Source organism: Blastomyces gilchristii (assembly GCF_000003855.2).
Source record: "Blastomyces gilchristii SLH14081 genomic scaffold supercont1.1, whole genome shotgun sequence".
NCBI lineage: Eukaryota > Fungi > Ascomycota > Eurotiomycetes > Onygenales > Ajellomycetaceae > Blastomyces > Blastomyces gilchristii.
In genome coordinates this window covers 3,013,786-3,028,700 of record NW_003101682.1, presented here as the reverse complement: position 1 = coordinate 3,028,700, position 14,915 = coordinate 3,013,786, and the positions used below count along the sequence as shown (strand labels likewise).

The 14,915-nt window shown below is 46.2% G+C and overlaps 3 protein-coding genes across 3 annotated transcripts; 2 read left to right on the top strand and 1 right to left on the bottom strand.

Annotated features, from left to right (window-relative positions):
• Positions 1-624: 624 nt before the first annotated feature.
• On the top strand, positions 625-2,066 carry BDBG_00424 (uncharacterized protein; the record flags this gene model as incomplete). Its single annotated transcript, XM_002629132.2, has 7 exons — positions 625-712; positions 771-917; positions 982-1,098; positions 1,185-1,260; positions 1,336-1,668; positions 1,765-1,818; positions 1,883-2,066. The coding sequence occupies 7 exons, from the start codon at positions 625-627 to the stop codon at positions 2,064-2,066; spliced, it is 999 nt and encodes a 332-aa protein (XP_002629178.1).
• A 1,369-nt stretch (positions 2,067-3,435) lies between these two features.
• BDBG_00423 (uncharacterized protein) lies at positions 3,436-7,062 on the top strand (the record flags this gene model as incomplete). The annotated part of the gene is made up of 3 exons (XM_031719879.1): positions 3,436-3,469; positions 3,563-5,445; positions 5,527-7,062. 3 exons carry the CDS (start codon positions 3,436-3,438, stop codon positions 6,037-6,039), a joined length of 2,430 nt encoding a protein of 809 aa, XP_031575791.1. The 3' UTR covers positions 6,040-7,062.
• BDBG_00422 (regulatory associated protein-mTOR) lies at positions 6,705-12,587 on the bottom strand. Its single transcript, XM_002629130.2, has 7 exons — positions 12,383-12,587; positions 11,735-12,293; positions 8,973-11,663; positions 8,640-8,890; positions 8,251-8,584; positions 7,857-8,194; positions 6,705-7,774 (listed from the first exon to the last, which is right to left on the bottom strand). The coding sequence occupies exons 2-7, from the start codon at positions 12,176-12,178 to the stop codon at positions 7,585-7,587; spliced, it is 4,248 nt and encodes a 1,415-aa protein (XP_002629176.2). The 5' UTR covers positions 12,179-12,293; positions 12,383-12,587; the 3' UTR covers positions 6,705-7,584.
• Positions 12,588-14,915: the final 2,328 nt, after the last annotated feature.

Below are 14,915 nucleotides of genomic sequence, written 5' to 3'. Positions count from 1 at the left end.
CGCCACTATGACGGACGGTCTGTCTACCGGCGGCAATGAGAATCTCACTGTCCTATATGGGACTGATTTGGCGCCAAGTTTTTGCGCCGGGATGACTAAGAAGTTAAATTTGATGCTGTGGCTAGTAAAAAATATGACGTCAAGGTTCGTTGCAAGATTCAGGCGAGGTAAACATCGCAATCCACCTCGACAGGCGTTCAATAAGGAGGGATCAGGGAGTTTATCTCTATACCTCACTCCCATATTACCTTTGCCGCCCGTTCCACAACTTGAACTTCGTCATTATTACCGCATCTGCCCCACTGGAGCTTTTCTATCTTGATCACGGAATAACTGCCGCTGTTTTGTACACTTGAGGCCCAAGATCCACGAATTACAATGACTCAATTGAATTGTTAGTAGGCTTGCCTACCGCTCTAGAGTTGGAAGTTGGGACGTACGGAGTACGTTTAGTGAGGCAAACGAACCATATAAGAATCCATCCAGACCCCTTAGATTATAGCTCTTCTGTCAACATCATCAACAAGATATAAATTCAACTGCTGTTTTTACTTATAATTCTTTGAAAGAACGTTTACTGTACCTACCTCCTTGAATAAGCAGACTATCCCCACATTCATAATCATGTCGAACATCGTACACAAAGTTAAGGACGCCGTGACTGGCCATCCGAATCACAAATCAGATAATACCCATTCCACCACTGGTGTTGGTATGACTGCTCTTCCTACCTACTCATTTCCATGCATCGATCTGACAATTCTGAGTAGGTCAGGGAAACCATGGCACCCAGACTACCCAGGGCACAACCCATAGCACTCATGGGGGAACGGCCTCCAGCACTCGGCCACCACATTCCTCAAAGGTCGCTAACAAACTTGATCCTCGTATGGATTCTCAAGCCACCACTGGTGCTGGTATAGCTTCCTGTCTTTGCACCTCAACCCAGGGGCACAATCCGGCTAACGACCTTCAAATTAGGCCCTGGAACCCACGGCACCCACGCTGGGATGACGTCTGGCACTCAACCACCACACTCTTCCACTACTGCCAATAAACTTGACCCTCGTGTGGATTCTCAAGCCGGCACCGGTGCCAGTATAGCGTCCTTTTCATCTATCTTTATCTGTCTTTACACCTCAATCCGAGGGCATAATCGGACTAACAACCAACCTTGAAATTAGGCTATGGAACCCACGGCACCCACTCTGGAATGACCTCTGGCACTCAACCACCACATACTAGCACAGCGCAGCAGAGGTAAGGAGAATTGAGGCTCAGCGTCCGGAGAGACGCCCATATTTCAGTTACTAATACTCATGTTTTCGACCACAGCTCCAAGCTCGGTGGCAATGGCCATATGGGACACGGAGCCCTGGGGGGTGCTGGTGCCGGCCTCGGTGCAGGAACAACCCACCACGCAACTGGCCACCACAGCTCAGAGCCTGGCCTGATGCAAGCTAATCCTTTGCCTAGCAGCACAAAGGCGTCTAGGGGTGTTGGAGTCGGTGGGGTAGGGGACACTAGTTCAGCTCTTGGCTCAGGAACAGGTCATCATTCCGCTGGTCACCACGGTTCGAACGTCATGCACTCAAGTGTCGGCTCGGGAACAGCCAGCCGCACCGCCGGTCCCCACGACTCCAATCTCGCAAACAAACTCGACCCAAGGTAAGTGAAAAGGAAGAAGCGGCTCCCCATACTTTATCCTACGCAGTGCATGGATAAATGAACGACCGGCCAGCTAACAAAACATCAAAACAATAGAGTGGATTCCGATCTCGATGGCAGCCGCACAGTCGGCCGAGGCGCAACCCACAAGTAGGTTGAAACCCGCCTATCTCGTCGAGCCTCATTCGCCAACTTCTTTTTCTTTTCTATTTAGCTCGCGAACTGGAAACTTCGACAACAAGGACCCTACGGACGCAGCTCAGGTGCCCCCGAGTGTGATGAGCAAGCATGTCGGAGCTCCAGAAGTCACCCATAATGACCCAAAACACGAACGTACGCGACGACATAGTATGAAGCCGGGGGACTCGCTGAGGGAGTACGGATCTGGGACTGTTTAGGGATTGGCTCGAGAAGCTTTCTTCTTTCTGGACTGACTACATTTTTCTTGATGTTTCCCCCTCCCCCCGGCGGGGAATTTGAACATGGGGTAGTTATGAGTTTGATGATAAACATCAGTGTTATCCTTATGTTCTTCATTATTTTCTTGATTGATGTATAAATTATGTCTTAATTTAAGTTACTTACTAGTTTGCCCGTTTTCGTTGTTATCAGAGAGTAATGTATCTGATGTTATGACAGGAATGTTCCAACGCTTTGTTGTTTTGGACCTCGAAGAGCTGATGTTACAATACAATACGATAATTACACCGTTGACGTCGTACAGTATTAAATAATATACGATCTTCAAACATGAACGGTTCTCAAAAGACAACTTCCACTAAAGGAAAGCCACGTCGTTTGTATCATTTCAAACTGCTGAGATCGAAAACGAACTCGCATTCAATCAGTTCAAGAAGGTTCAGGACTGAGAATGTTCATCTTGAGAGGTGCCTTTCTGTGGGTGACTCACAACACTGACCACAACTTTTCATATTCTCTTTCATCATTCCTGATGCGCTTAGCGACCCTGACTTTTCGGGGTAAGATGTACTGTACTCATCCTTGTTTTTATATCAGACAAAAGATTTTGCCGGGAGCGAAATATACAACTATCAGCCCTAAGGTGTTGCACCTTCTTCTCCTCTAGTATAGATTTCACTTCTTAAATCTGTCAAATCCTCTGTCTGCGTCCCCGCCTCCCGTGCTATGGAACAAGGACTGTGGTAGATGGCCAACATCAGCGGATGCTCCATGCTCCCTTCCCATGGCGCCAGTCGCTTGAATATGTTTGGGGTAGATTATTCGCTGCCCTTTGCATACCTTGTTGTGGGCTTTTGTCTTGAAGAAGCGTTCATTCACTTTTTCCATGTATCCTGTGGAGGATTCTTTAGTCCCTTTTCTTTTACAACGCTCTTTGTCTGTGGCTTTCAAGAACTTTCTTGGACTGAAATTTTTTTAGATACACTGCGCATAAAGGTGGATTATTAGCACAGCTTTCAGAAGGATAAAAAGGACATGACCGCAGGGCTGTATGACCACTTCCTTTTGGGCTGACATCCCTCTCCATCCAAACCGAGTTATCAAGACAGGACAGCAGAATCAAAATCTCTCATCAAAACAGGCCCAGTCAAAGTTTTCTTTCCCCTTTCCCCGCGTACAGCATTGAGCTAGAGTCCTCCTTCCTGCTGCGTTGTTTTCCTCAGCACGCGAGGCGGTCTTTCTACTCCCCGTTGAGGAGCCGCTTGCAATCTCTATAGACAGTCTTCCCAGCGCATGAACTCCGTTGTTTCCCCTGGACTCACAGCTTTCTGTAGACGAGGTGGTGCAATGGAGGCCCTGTATCCGAAGAAGACACATCGCAGTATGTATTAATAGGCTTTCCCGGGTGCTAGAACATCCCTACCGTTTTCTGCTTCCGTAGTACTTCAATGAGACTGACAACAAACATGCCTAGGATCCCGATCTTCCAAACAGAAGTCCACTGAGACGATTGGGAGCATAGTTCCTGGTAGAGCTCCTATTTTTTTTGTTACGACGCGGTCTGGGTCCATGGACTCTGATATCTGTGCCAAGGATGATGATATTGATGAGAATGGTGATGGTGAAGATCATGGGCTTGTTGTTGCAGCTACCACCACGTCACCAACAATAGAAAACAGTGACATTCGTCTCTCAGGCAATGAATTAAAACAAGCAGGCCTGATGACAACACCAGCTGAAGGAATTCCTGTGAAGAGTTGTTTTCAAAAGCAGTGTACAAAACAACCTGCTGTCCACACTAACAACCCTTCTTCTATAACACCCCCTGAGACTGTCTCCTCCCCGTGCGAAATTTCTCCCACTACCAACAGGGAAATTCCTACTATATGCCCTCCATCTTCTACCTTCACTACGTCTGAGCCTACTATTGCCATCCGTTCAAGACCATCTTCCGCTGAGATTACGGCAACAGAGAAACCAATCTCCAAGCCCACGCGCTCAGCCAGGTGCGGTTCTGAACATACAACCCGCGATTCGTCTTTTTGTCAATCTCATTTTCGAGCAGCGAGGTCACGGAAATCGAGTGCAGAGCTAGACGACATTGATAACCTTCCTTCTTCAAGGCCAATCTCCCTAAGTTCATTCGCTGTTCGAACACATAGTCGGAACAAAGGGTCAAAATCGTGGGTACCATTCAGTCTCGAAGACCTAGACGAAGATTCAGACGAAATGGATCGTCGAAATCCAAACCATGGCGCAAGGCTACCTGCTCCAGTTTTTACTCCCAGCGCAACTGGTGTTAGCCATCCGCTCAGGAATGTTACAACAATCGATCCGAGGTCGAATATGTTTGGCTTCCATGGGATCTCGCCCCAGCGTGCTCCTCAATGGCCTCAAGGAATACGACAACAGCCGCACCTAGGCCAGAAAGAAACATTCGGATACCCTCAACAGAATTTGGGTACTAACATCCCTCACCAGAACCCTCGACCTACAATCGTGCCTCCTACAACCAATGCCACTCCAGGAACTGGTCCACGCATAATGGTTCCTGACGATATCAGTCCTACCAAACAGGAAGAAAAGCAGGCATTGAGAGCTTTACAATATAGTATGGTGGCACAAATATATCTCGAAACAGGAAACTACCCGCAAGGATCTACTGGTAATCCAAATAGTCAAGCGCAAAATATGTGTCATCCAAATTGTAGAAGATGTGCTGGGTACCATGGCCAGATGACCGGTCATATCGATCAGGACCGTTCGTTGAAACCACCTCCCATGAATCGTGAGCCAGGTAATACCTATTATTCTGGATTCGGCCCTGGCCAGGTACAACCTTCTTGGGTTCCTAATATGTTTTCAGAAGCTGTAACTTCTTGTGCTACAGCAGAATCATGCCAGGACACTGATAACACAAAAAGTGCCTCAGTTTCACTTTCAAGCCAGTTACCCTTATCTCTAAAGCCTCATGCTTCTCATCAAACTAATGTCGGCACCTCGCCTCAACGCATCAATTCGGATCAACCATCCAACCCCAAGCTACACGACGCTGCGAAATATTTGAATAATGCCATAACGACTTCCCAAACTACGACTGAAAACAATCGCGATCAAGAATTTCAAATCGAGTGCAAAGATTACGTGGGCGAAATCCATTCTACACCCCTAACCGCAAATCCACTAAAATCCTCCCGCAAAGCTCTCCAACAAGATCCATCCCTAGCTAAGAATGTGGCAACTCCACAAGCTCAACGTACACCCAACAATGGGCAAATACAGGGAGGTTTGCCAGACCCCAGCCGTATATCAACCTCCATGCCCTTAACATATGCTTCTTCCGACCGTCCAACGAGCGTGAGTCCAGTATTTGCATCTGCAATTGCCAACAGACCCGAAAGTGATGAGGTTCTCTCTAAATCGACTAATTCATCACAGTCACGGTTCAAGTTCAAGTTTCCCCCACCCGGGCTACCAATTCCACCAAGCATTCAAGGAGGTTTGGTTGATAAACACGCCGGGAAAGGGACTCCTATCTCGAGACTCGTTCGGTCTAACATCTGGTTCCACACAGATGCTCGAGGTGAGGATAAGCTTCGTCAGCGTATAATTGAAATTGCGCGAGATGAGGCGGAACGTCAACGGACTACAAGGATGCCACTTCGGCCTGGCGAGCGGGAAGGGGTGGCTGAAGCCGGAACTGTTTTATTGGGGCAAGCTCTCGTCAATCTGCAGTTATATACCCTGAATGGCTCTAACCAAACCAAAGGCTTTGCGAACTTTGGGCCTGCACCACAGTTTTGCTATGAACCTATACATAGTAGTCGCAAAAGTTTTCTTGACCTAGATCCTATAACTGATCCTTGGAAATTGCCCCCGCCCCGCCATCCTTTGTCTAAAAATCCGCTCGTTGCGTATGAAGAGAGCAATGGAACCGTAGAGAGAGGGTAAAGGTCTCTAGGGGAACATGTAGAAGGCGTGAGACCGTGGCCTTCTTGGAGTTAGTAGCAAGCACCGTTATTGTTGTTTGGAAAATTGTCTTTCTTCTTGCTTTGTCTCTGGGGTTTACATTTGGCAACAATGCGGCGTGCAGTGCTTTCTCTAAAGAATAGGATTTCTTATTTTCCCTTGCTTCAAAGCGACAATAAATTTGCCTTCAACTGGGCGTACGGACTGGGTGCAGAGGGCTGTTAATGATGAATAGGGATGTTTTCATTCTCTTTTTTTCTTTTCTTCTTCTCTCTCTCTCTCTCTCTTTTTTTTTTTTTTTTTTTTTTTTTTTTTTTTTTTTTTTCCCTTCTCTTTACACTTTTCTTGTATTGCAATTGGTCAGGCATGCATTAGGGAATAGGACTGGAAGGGGATATTCATGCACACATCGGACAGCACAGCACGGGATACACTGGTTTTGCAGCTTCTAGCAATAGATTTTGATCGAGATATTCCTCAAAACATCCCTGATATTGTTGTTTACAATTTTCTAGTACTCCCCATCAGTTTCTACCTTTTCACTTACTACTTACCTCTTCTCTAGCTTCATTGATCACAATTTTCGTTCTTCATCCCGCTTTTGTTTTACCATTTGGCTTTCCTATTACCACTAGCTACAAATGAAGGGAACTAAAGATTCGACCTCGATGTCATGATGGGCAGAGAGCATTCAGCGACCCTTAGACGAGCTCGGTGATGGATTGAACTGGGGAAATTCACTTTTGAAATTCGTCTTCAGAGATCGAGTGTATGGCATGACCTTCTTTCTCCTACTGGGGTTTCTGACATATTTTGTTTCGTATTATTTTATAATACGGGACAAGTTGAGAATGTAAGCCCAATATTAAGAGTGAACGTTGATGGCGGCGTTGTGATGTGTACATACTGTGTGATGTGAGGGAAGAACTGGAATTTCAATTAAAATTGAATCATATCTGCAGCCAGCTCTGTCTGTACAGATACCTTCACAAAACATGAAAATTAATAATAATAATAAAAATAAATTCACTGGACCATCCATGGAAATGGAATATTTTAACAGTAGGGAATGGGATCAGAGAGAGACGGAGAACAAGCAAGCGTGTACAAATTTAGCAATGTGTCATGAACAAGGAGAAGAAGACGAAAGGAAGGGAAAAGAGAACAGTGTCAATGACGATGGGGAATTAAGTATCCCTTGTAAAAGGTAGCATACTGCGGAGAAAAATGGAAAATGAAACGAATCGCTGGTTGAAATGGAGGAAATACAACTGTATGCCATTAATATAACGCAATTCAGTACCCCACACCCCCCTCGCTTCGTGGCGCCTGGTAATAATAAAAGGGGATTATTTTACTCAGAAACATGTGATAAGAAAGAAGAAGGAAAACCCATTTATTTGCAATATAGAGTAATATTAGTGAAGTAATGCGGGGTGGAACACCTAGGCCATGAGGAGAAGAAGAGGAAGAAAAAAATAGAACGTGATTAAAAGTCTCGACTCGATGGACAGCCAAATGGTTGCTTTAGCATGAAACAAGATTGATATGGTTATCGCTGAGAGCCGCACAAGCAAGGATTGTCCTGTGTGGGTGGAAGGCTGTGCTTATGATTGGCGAGGATCGGTTGGAGTGTAGAAAACTAACGTGAGGCTCATAGGTAGAGAGGTAGGTGCCATCGGTATTGAAGGTTTTAACTTCATGGCGGTTGGTGCCACTATGGGATAGACCGATCGTGTCAGTTTTGTCCAGAAGATATAACCAAGAATGAATAAAGGGATAACTCAGGGGACACTCACATATTGAAAACAGGTGCATGTTCATGCACGGCTAAGGTCCGCAGGGTGTCCCTAGTGGCCTGGATCATGTCTATTGACGTATCCATTCGTAAGTCCCAAAGACGGACCTCGCCATTTCGGCTACCAGAAATCAGCTCCCTAACTCCTCCGCGTTGCATATGGATATTCGTGATCCATTGTTTGTGTTCTCGCCACACTTTAACCATAGCCGTTGTGGGTTTCAGGCGTTGGTCAAATACTCGCACGGCACCGTCACCAAATCCGGCGATGAAAATATTTCCAGCAACCTGGTCGGATGTCAAGGAGGTTATACAAGAACCCGAGCGTGCAGATATATCCTAATACAAGTTAGAAGCCTTGCACTTAAATTTAGATCGTAAAAATAGAAACTCACGTTAGTGCAAACTTCAGTGGCGGCGTTCCAGACGCGAATGACTTTTGTGTCGCCGGCAACAAGTGCTTTCCCTTGCCCCTGTTGCCAGTCGAAAACCAAACCCGCATTTTTGTTGCTAGGGATCAAGTCAGGGAGGGCACGGAAGGCTGTTACAATCTCAACGTCTGAGCCGGATTCATATCTGCGGAATATTTTCAAAACACCGTCTGAGGAGCCAGTCATTAAAAGAGCTTGGTCGTCTTCGTTGATGAATCGTATTTCGTTGATTCTCGACCCTAATGGGTTGCCATTGGAGAAGCGGCTGAGACGTGATTGATTTTGCCAATCCCAGATACTAATTTCCAGTTAGTGAGCCACCTCCAAGGTCTGACTTGATTAAAAGCACATACCAGACAGTATCTCTATCGTCAGCTACCGCAATGTGATCCTCAAATTGGTGGAAACACATTTTCGTTGGTTGAGTCGGATTGCTCAGAAGAGCAGATGAGGTGTCCCAACGGTTAGTTCCTGCCCGTTCTTTTAGCGGTTGAGTATCCGTAATGATTTTCTCATTTCGGCCTCGCCTCCAAAGACGTTCATTATAATCCGCGCTGCCGGGTTCATCTGATTCATTGGGCTTCATTTGGGGCTCGCGAAAGTACTATCCGCAATGTTAGAAGAATCCGTTCACCAAGTAAAATTTATAAAAGTGCTGAAAAACGTTGCAAAAGGGATTAGCTTACCTCAGTTGACCAGTCTAAAAACTTGCTTTCCAGGGGAATGGTAGGACTGGCTGTCATATCTCTTGGCTGAAAGCCCCGGGATAGCGGGATACGCGCTTGGCGATACGACCCCGATGTGGCTGGTTGATCATTAACCTCAGGAGGTCGAGTCCATTCAGCAGGCGCCCGACCCCGTGGGGTGATAGGGATCCGACGTTTCACTGAAGCTGATCTATCAGGCGATCCAGGGCGTTCATTGGTAGTACCTGAGCCAAAAGCTAGATTTTTCAAGGACGTAGCTACGCTAGCTGTTCTTCTCAAACTAAGAGATAGATATCCTTCAGCCTTCGGTGCTATGTTCGACTGGGCTGGTGGCATAGTGGGCGGTCGCTTCATATCGGCCTGTTCCACGCGCCGAGTTTTATTGACGTGGACACGAGAGAATAGTTTCAGAATTTCATCTCTGGCAGTTTGAGCTAACGCTCGCATTGGAGACTCCATCAGGGATTTATGAATATAATCGACAATAATGTCAGCATCCCGGGCGATTTCGGGGTGCGGATCGACCGATAGCATGAGGACAAGTTTCCAGATTGAGCCAAATATCGTGTTATAGGACACTCCATTTTCGTACGGGAATGGTGGCATTTGGATATGCTTGTTGGCAGGCATTTGATATAAAAGAATGTGACGTTCCTCAAGAAGCTGTTCATATGCAGCGACGAGGAATTTGTTCTGATATCGTTTCACAAATGTCGACAAGAACACTAAAAGCTCCTTTCTTACTAACTCACTTCCATCAGAACCCATAGGCATCACACTGAGTGCCAAATATTCCTCAACCTGAGCCACTTGATCGGTCAAATCAGGGATTCCAATAAAGCTGGTTAAGGCGTGTAGCATCGCAGCGCGTACCTCTGGGACAGGGTCCAGAGTTAGTTCGCAGAGTCTCGATGGTGCAGAGCATCGAATACCAACCCATTTTGCTTCGGGAAAATCAAGCCAAAGCATGCTTAAGCAGAGACACGACCATTGGCGCAGAAGTGGATTTTCGACATCCATCAAATGGGTAAGACAAGCTTCGAAAAGCTCGGGAGCAAGACAAACATTTTGCCCTTGGGGGTAGTATTTGCAAAATATTGCAACAATGAATGCGCACATAGCACGGTGTTCGCTAGCATTACCGACAGGAATGGGCGACGAAGGGCTGAGTATGTTGATGAAATAGTGAATTCCATTATCCTTGAGCAAATCATTCTGGACAGTATGGTCGACAGCCATGATCCTAGCCCAAATAAAAACCATGACAGGTTTAAGCTCTTGGGCGGTACTCTGTAGAAGTTTGACTACATATGGAAATATACCGATGCTCAGAGCTAGATGAACTGCCCACGGTCCTAGGTCAAGAAATTTGCTGAGCAAAATCAATGCACGAAGGCGATGAGCCTGGCTCAACAACACTTGCAACACGATTGGAAGTTGATCAGGAGGCGTCTTCTCTGTCGGGCCTGATGAAAGGTAAACTTCGAAAGCAGTGAGTTGTTCAGCGAAGAATGATGAGTGCTGATAATCATAATGCCGCTTGCCTTCCTCATGCTCAATGAGAGCCGGGAGCTGAGCAAGGACCATCTCGATGGCAAGATCCCAGCTTTGCCACAGAGGGTGCATGTGAGTTTCGGGTAGCTTGGGTGAGGAAATTGGGTGACATTCATGAGCCCTCATAATCCGTTCGGCGAGTAGGAAATTCCTAAACAGGGCAGCAACCATGAGATCCTGTCTAAAAAGTTTCTTGAATAGTGGTCTAGGAAGGGTATTCCAAGCAATCGTATCCGTAATTGCGGTAAATATCCAATTCAATTCACCAAGGGGGCTCCTTCGGTCTTGGAGACGTCCAGGCACTCTGAATTCGTCGATGGATATGCTGGTGTGCAAAGGATTCTGCAGAATAAAATATCTCAAGGCAATTTCGATGGGAGTTGTTAAGCAACAGGTGAAAAGGTCAGCAGGGAGGTCGGGGTTAGTTGGAAGGGTTTCGGTTCTCTCGCAAGCGGCGAGTAAAATACAGTCGCCATAATTCTGAATAGGTGAATTTGGATCTCGTTCACGAAGTTCGACGTTCTCTTTCTCATGCTTCTCTACGAATGTTTGAAAGTTATGGACGATATTGCCCGCATGAGAAACGTCGAACACGAACAAGCTTGGCCCGGCAAGCCAAGTCTGCAAATCGTACAATGAAACCGGGATATATTGGGTATAATTCTTGTTAAATACCCAAAGCTCCCCAGATTTGGTTGGTAAAGGGACACCATGTCCATTGTAATGAAAAAGCACCCGCTCGTCTTTCGCGTTACGGCGAAGAGAGATGCAGAATTTCTTCGTCTCATCGACGGAAGGGTCCAAATATTGCTTATAGCGTGTACGAAGACTGAGGGTTTCATATTGCTCTTGCAGCTTCTTCCCAATTTGTTCCATCACCTTGTTTTGTGCTCCTGTAGTAGATGTTGGGTCCACCCAGCATTCCAGCTTCGCGGTGGGGTTGGTCTTCACTACATCTGGCGGGTCGACACCAATGTTTAGGCAGATGGCCAGCGCGGCGGAAACAGTTTTCAGTCGATCTCTCATGCGCCAGTCTTGGCTCGGCCAGCTACCAGCTGGGTCCTTCGGTATGCCATTAGTTTCATGCCGTTTCTCCTTGAAATACATATAAAAGCTCTATGCATCCTATAGTTAGAAATCCTCTTAATGAGAGAAGAAGAAAAAAACCGCGATACGTTAATACTCACGGAATTGAGGATCTTTAGATATTCACTGGAAGTATACTCTTCATGCCAACCGTGTCTTAACTGGAAATCCTCATCGTCACTATTCGGAGCCCCATTCTCCACACCGAACTTGGGGAAGTGTTCGCTCTTCGCCCGGATGAGAGCGGGTGTCGGGCGTAGGTTTCTTTTTACCACGGCTGATGCAGGCCCATTATTTCCATCCGCGCTACTGGAAGGAGCTTGCGAGGAATCCGGCCTTCCATTACTTTGAAGCTCCTCGATGACGGTTGTCTTGGACCGCGGGTGGCTGAGTGTAGAAGGGGATGGTACATCGTTTGACGGAGGTATATACTCGTCGACCTGTGGACCGAAGGCGACTCGGACCGACTTTCCTTGCCCACGCGGTTGTGGGCCAACACCTTGTGCCATATTGGGAGACGTCTGCACTGGCGCAGTTCGATCCATGTCAAAGTTGAGGTCCTTCCTCAAAGGAAGCCATTCATGGCTTCAAGCTGGTTGCAACGGCTTGCATTCGATGAAACAAAGAGAGGTATTATTGCGACTGGCAACGGCTATTAAGCTGATATAAATGTATTAGAACCTGCATTATTATTTTGATAGCGACAACGTCCCACAACCAGAGCGCCGTTGCCTTGCGCCGGAACTCACCATACGGGGTTGCACCAAGGTGGATATAATCACAACCATGGACGTCTGGTCAAAGGCCAAAACAGCGTTAATAGGAATGAACATTAGCAGAGGAGCACATCCTGAGCCTCTGACATTTAAATTTTATTGTAGATCTGCCTCGGAGAAACAGAACCTACGTTGTCCTGGGAAGTCTGGCGTTCTATATCTTCTGGTCTCCTCGACGCCATCCGCGACCGGGGGTTGGCGGCGGAATAATTATTACCCGGTAACTAGTTTTTACTTGCTCTCGCTAATTACACCGTTAAGCGCCAGACGAGGAGCCGCTTCGCTAGCTTTAGTCAATTCAATTCTCATTCACAGGAAGGAATCGGCACCGCTTGCAAGCTTAGATGGCTCACACAGTAGCTAACCTACGCAGTGCAATTGAAATTCATACCCGTGAAGGAGTTCTGACTTAGATTCGAAGTCGACAGATACCCGCCTCTAACGAGATATGCAATTCCCTTGCGTGGATCTTCCATACCTCACTTGCGACGTATTCCCTCATGTCCGGAGTAGGAAGTTGATCGCGGCATTCTTGGATGGCTGGGACAGCATATGAGCCGATTTCGCCTTCGCTCACATCCGATGTTTGCCAGAGCGTCAATTGAATGGGGATGAGACTTAATCATATTTCACAAGATTTGCTTTGTGGCCATTTAACCCTCTGCAACTCGTTCATCACGAGCAGGACACGAACGAGTACAAGTAAGACTGACACCCGACCCTGATTGAGGTGCAGGCATTACTGCTATTGAAGAGAGGACGACTGACTCCGGCAAACTCCGTGTCAATCGTATCTGCGGGCAGAAAGCAGGCTGGCCAGTTAATGCTTTGGAAATGCTCCTCTGAACTCACATTATCCAGAGTTCGACCCGCCCCTTCGCTTTTTGCAGACGGAGACATCTTATGATATTATTGTATGTACATCTAAATTGTTAAGAACCCCTTAGTAACCCGCTCTCAACCTTGGCTCTTTTGCTCTTATCAACATGGTATTTATTATTGAGATCTTGGACGCGGTAACTGGCGGCAACTTATCATCAAGAGAGAGTTTGTCAGCACATTCAACACAAGCTTTGCCCAGGCAGTTGCTATAAATGATAGAAGGATAGAGTACATTGTCTTCTGCCTAACATGAGGTATGTTTTGTTGGACAGTGGACTGGTAGAGGCTACAGCACGGAGAAGAATGGCAACTTCCCACTCCTCTTTCTTCGGAGAGGGCAACTATTAGTATATAGCCTATTCAATCCTGACTTCATGCCATGGCAGATGATTATTGTCCTTGCTGTCGTTTGGGTTACCCCCGTGTTGATGAGCAGATTATATTACGTCAATTTTATATAGTTAGCTTAATCCCTCGATGTTTTGGATCAATCCCAATTTCAGTTTCAAATCTGCAGCCGGGTAGGCAATCAGGCGACTTTATATGTATAAGTAGCTACACTGATTAGAAGAAAGAAAGCTCTTTGGAATGTTTCGATACTCGCTGTTCCACTCAACTCCGTTCTTTTTGCATAAAACGTAGATCTATAATTTCATGCCTTCCCCTTTATTTGCAGCCATTTCTTCTTTTTCCACCCTCTCCTCCTACTATCTTGTACTGCTCTATCTTGCATATATGTTGCAAACAGGTTGGTTATCCAACACTTGAGTACAGCACTCCCCCGTGGAGGACAAAGTACGGAGAATCTTGTACTACTTGAAAACCTGACAGAACCAGTTAAGTTACCGTATTCAGGGGAAGAGGCAGGTTACTTTTGCATTTTCAGGTTCGAAAGCGATTCACTCGGGCATATTCTGAAACGCACTTGGATTACTCTCCAGAACACTCAATTTTATTCCCCAGGGAATAATTTGGGCATTTACTACTATGGTAGATACTGCATATCTAGCTACATTTATTTCCCGGATTCATGATATTGATATGCCACTTTCTACCTGCCCCGCGGATCTTGTAACTTTTGTCACTTGTGCTTTTGCCCCAATTACATGTGTTGGTTGGACGGAGAATATATGAACAATCTGGGTAACAGAAAGGTATTCTTTTGTTCTCTCCTTTATCAGCGATATAAACACAGAGCTCAGCTTTCTTTGCTGGTGCTTCGGAAAATGTCCACAAGGCATTCCTTGCTTCCATGGAACACCCACCCGCCTTAGAACATCAAGGGCCGTCTAGGGCGGCCAGCTGCGACAGGGGGAAGAAAATTTATCACCAACATCGCATTTTAGTGTATGTCAATCAACCCCCCCCCTTTTTTTTTTTTTTTTTTTTTTTCCCCTTTTGACAGTGTTTTTCTTCTGGCGCCCACCAGGTAGTTAACTTAACTTACGACAAAAAAAAAAAAAAAAAAAAAAAAAAAAAAAGCACCCAGAAGCCAATCAGGAATGGCAAAATATTCTTCTTGTTCCAGCGCCCTTCTTTTTTTTAAAAAAAGCAAGATAATAGACATGATCCCTGTGAGGTTGCAATGCAGGTATGAAAGCAGAGTATTCCGTAGTTACTGTCC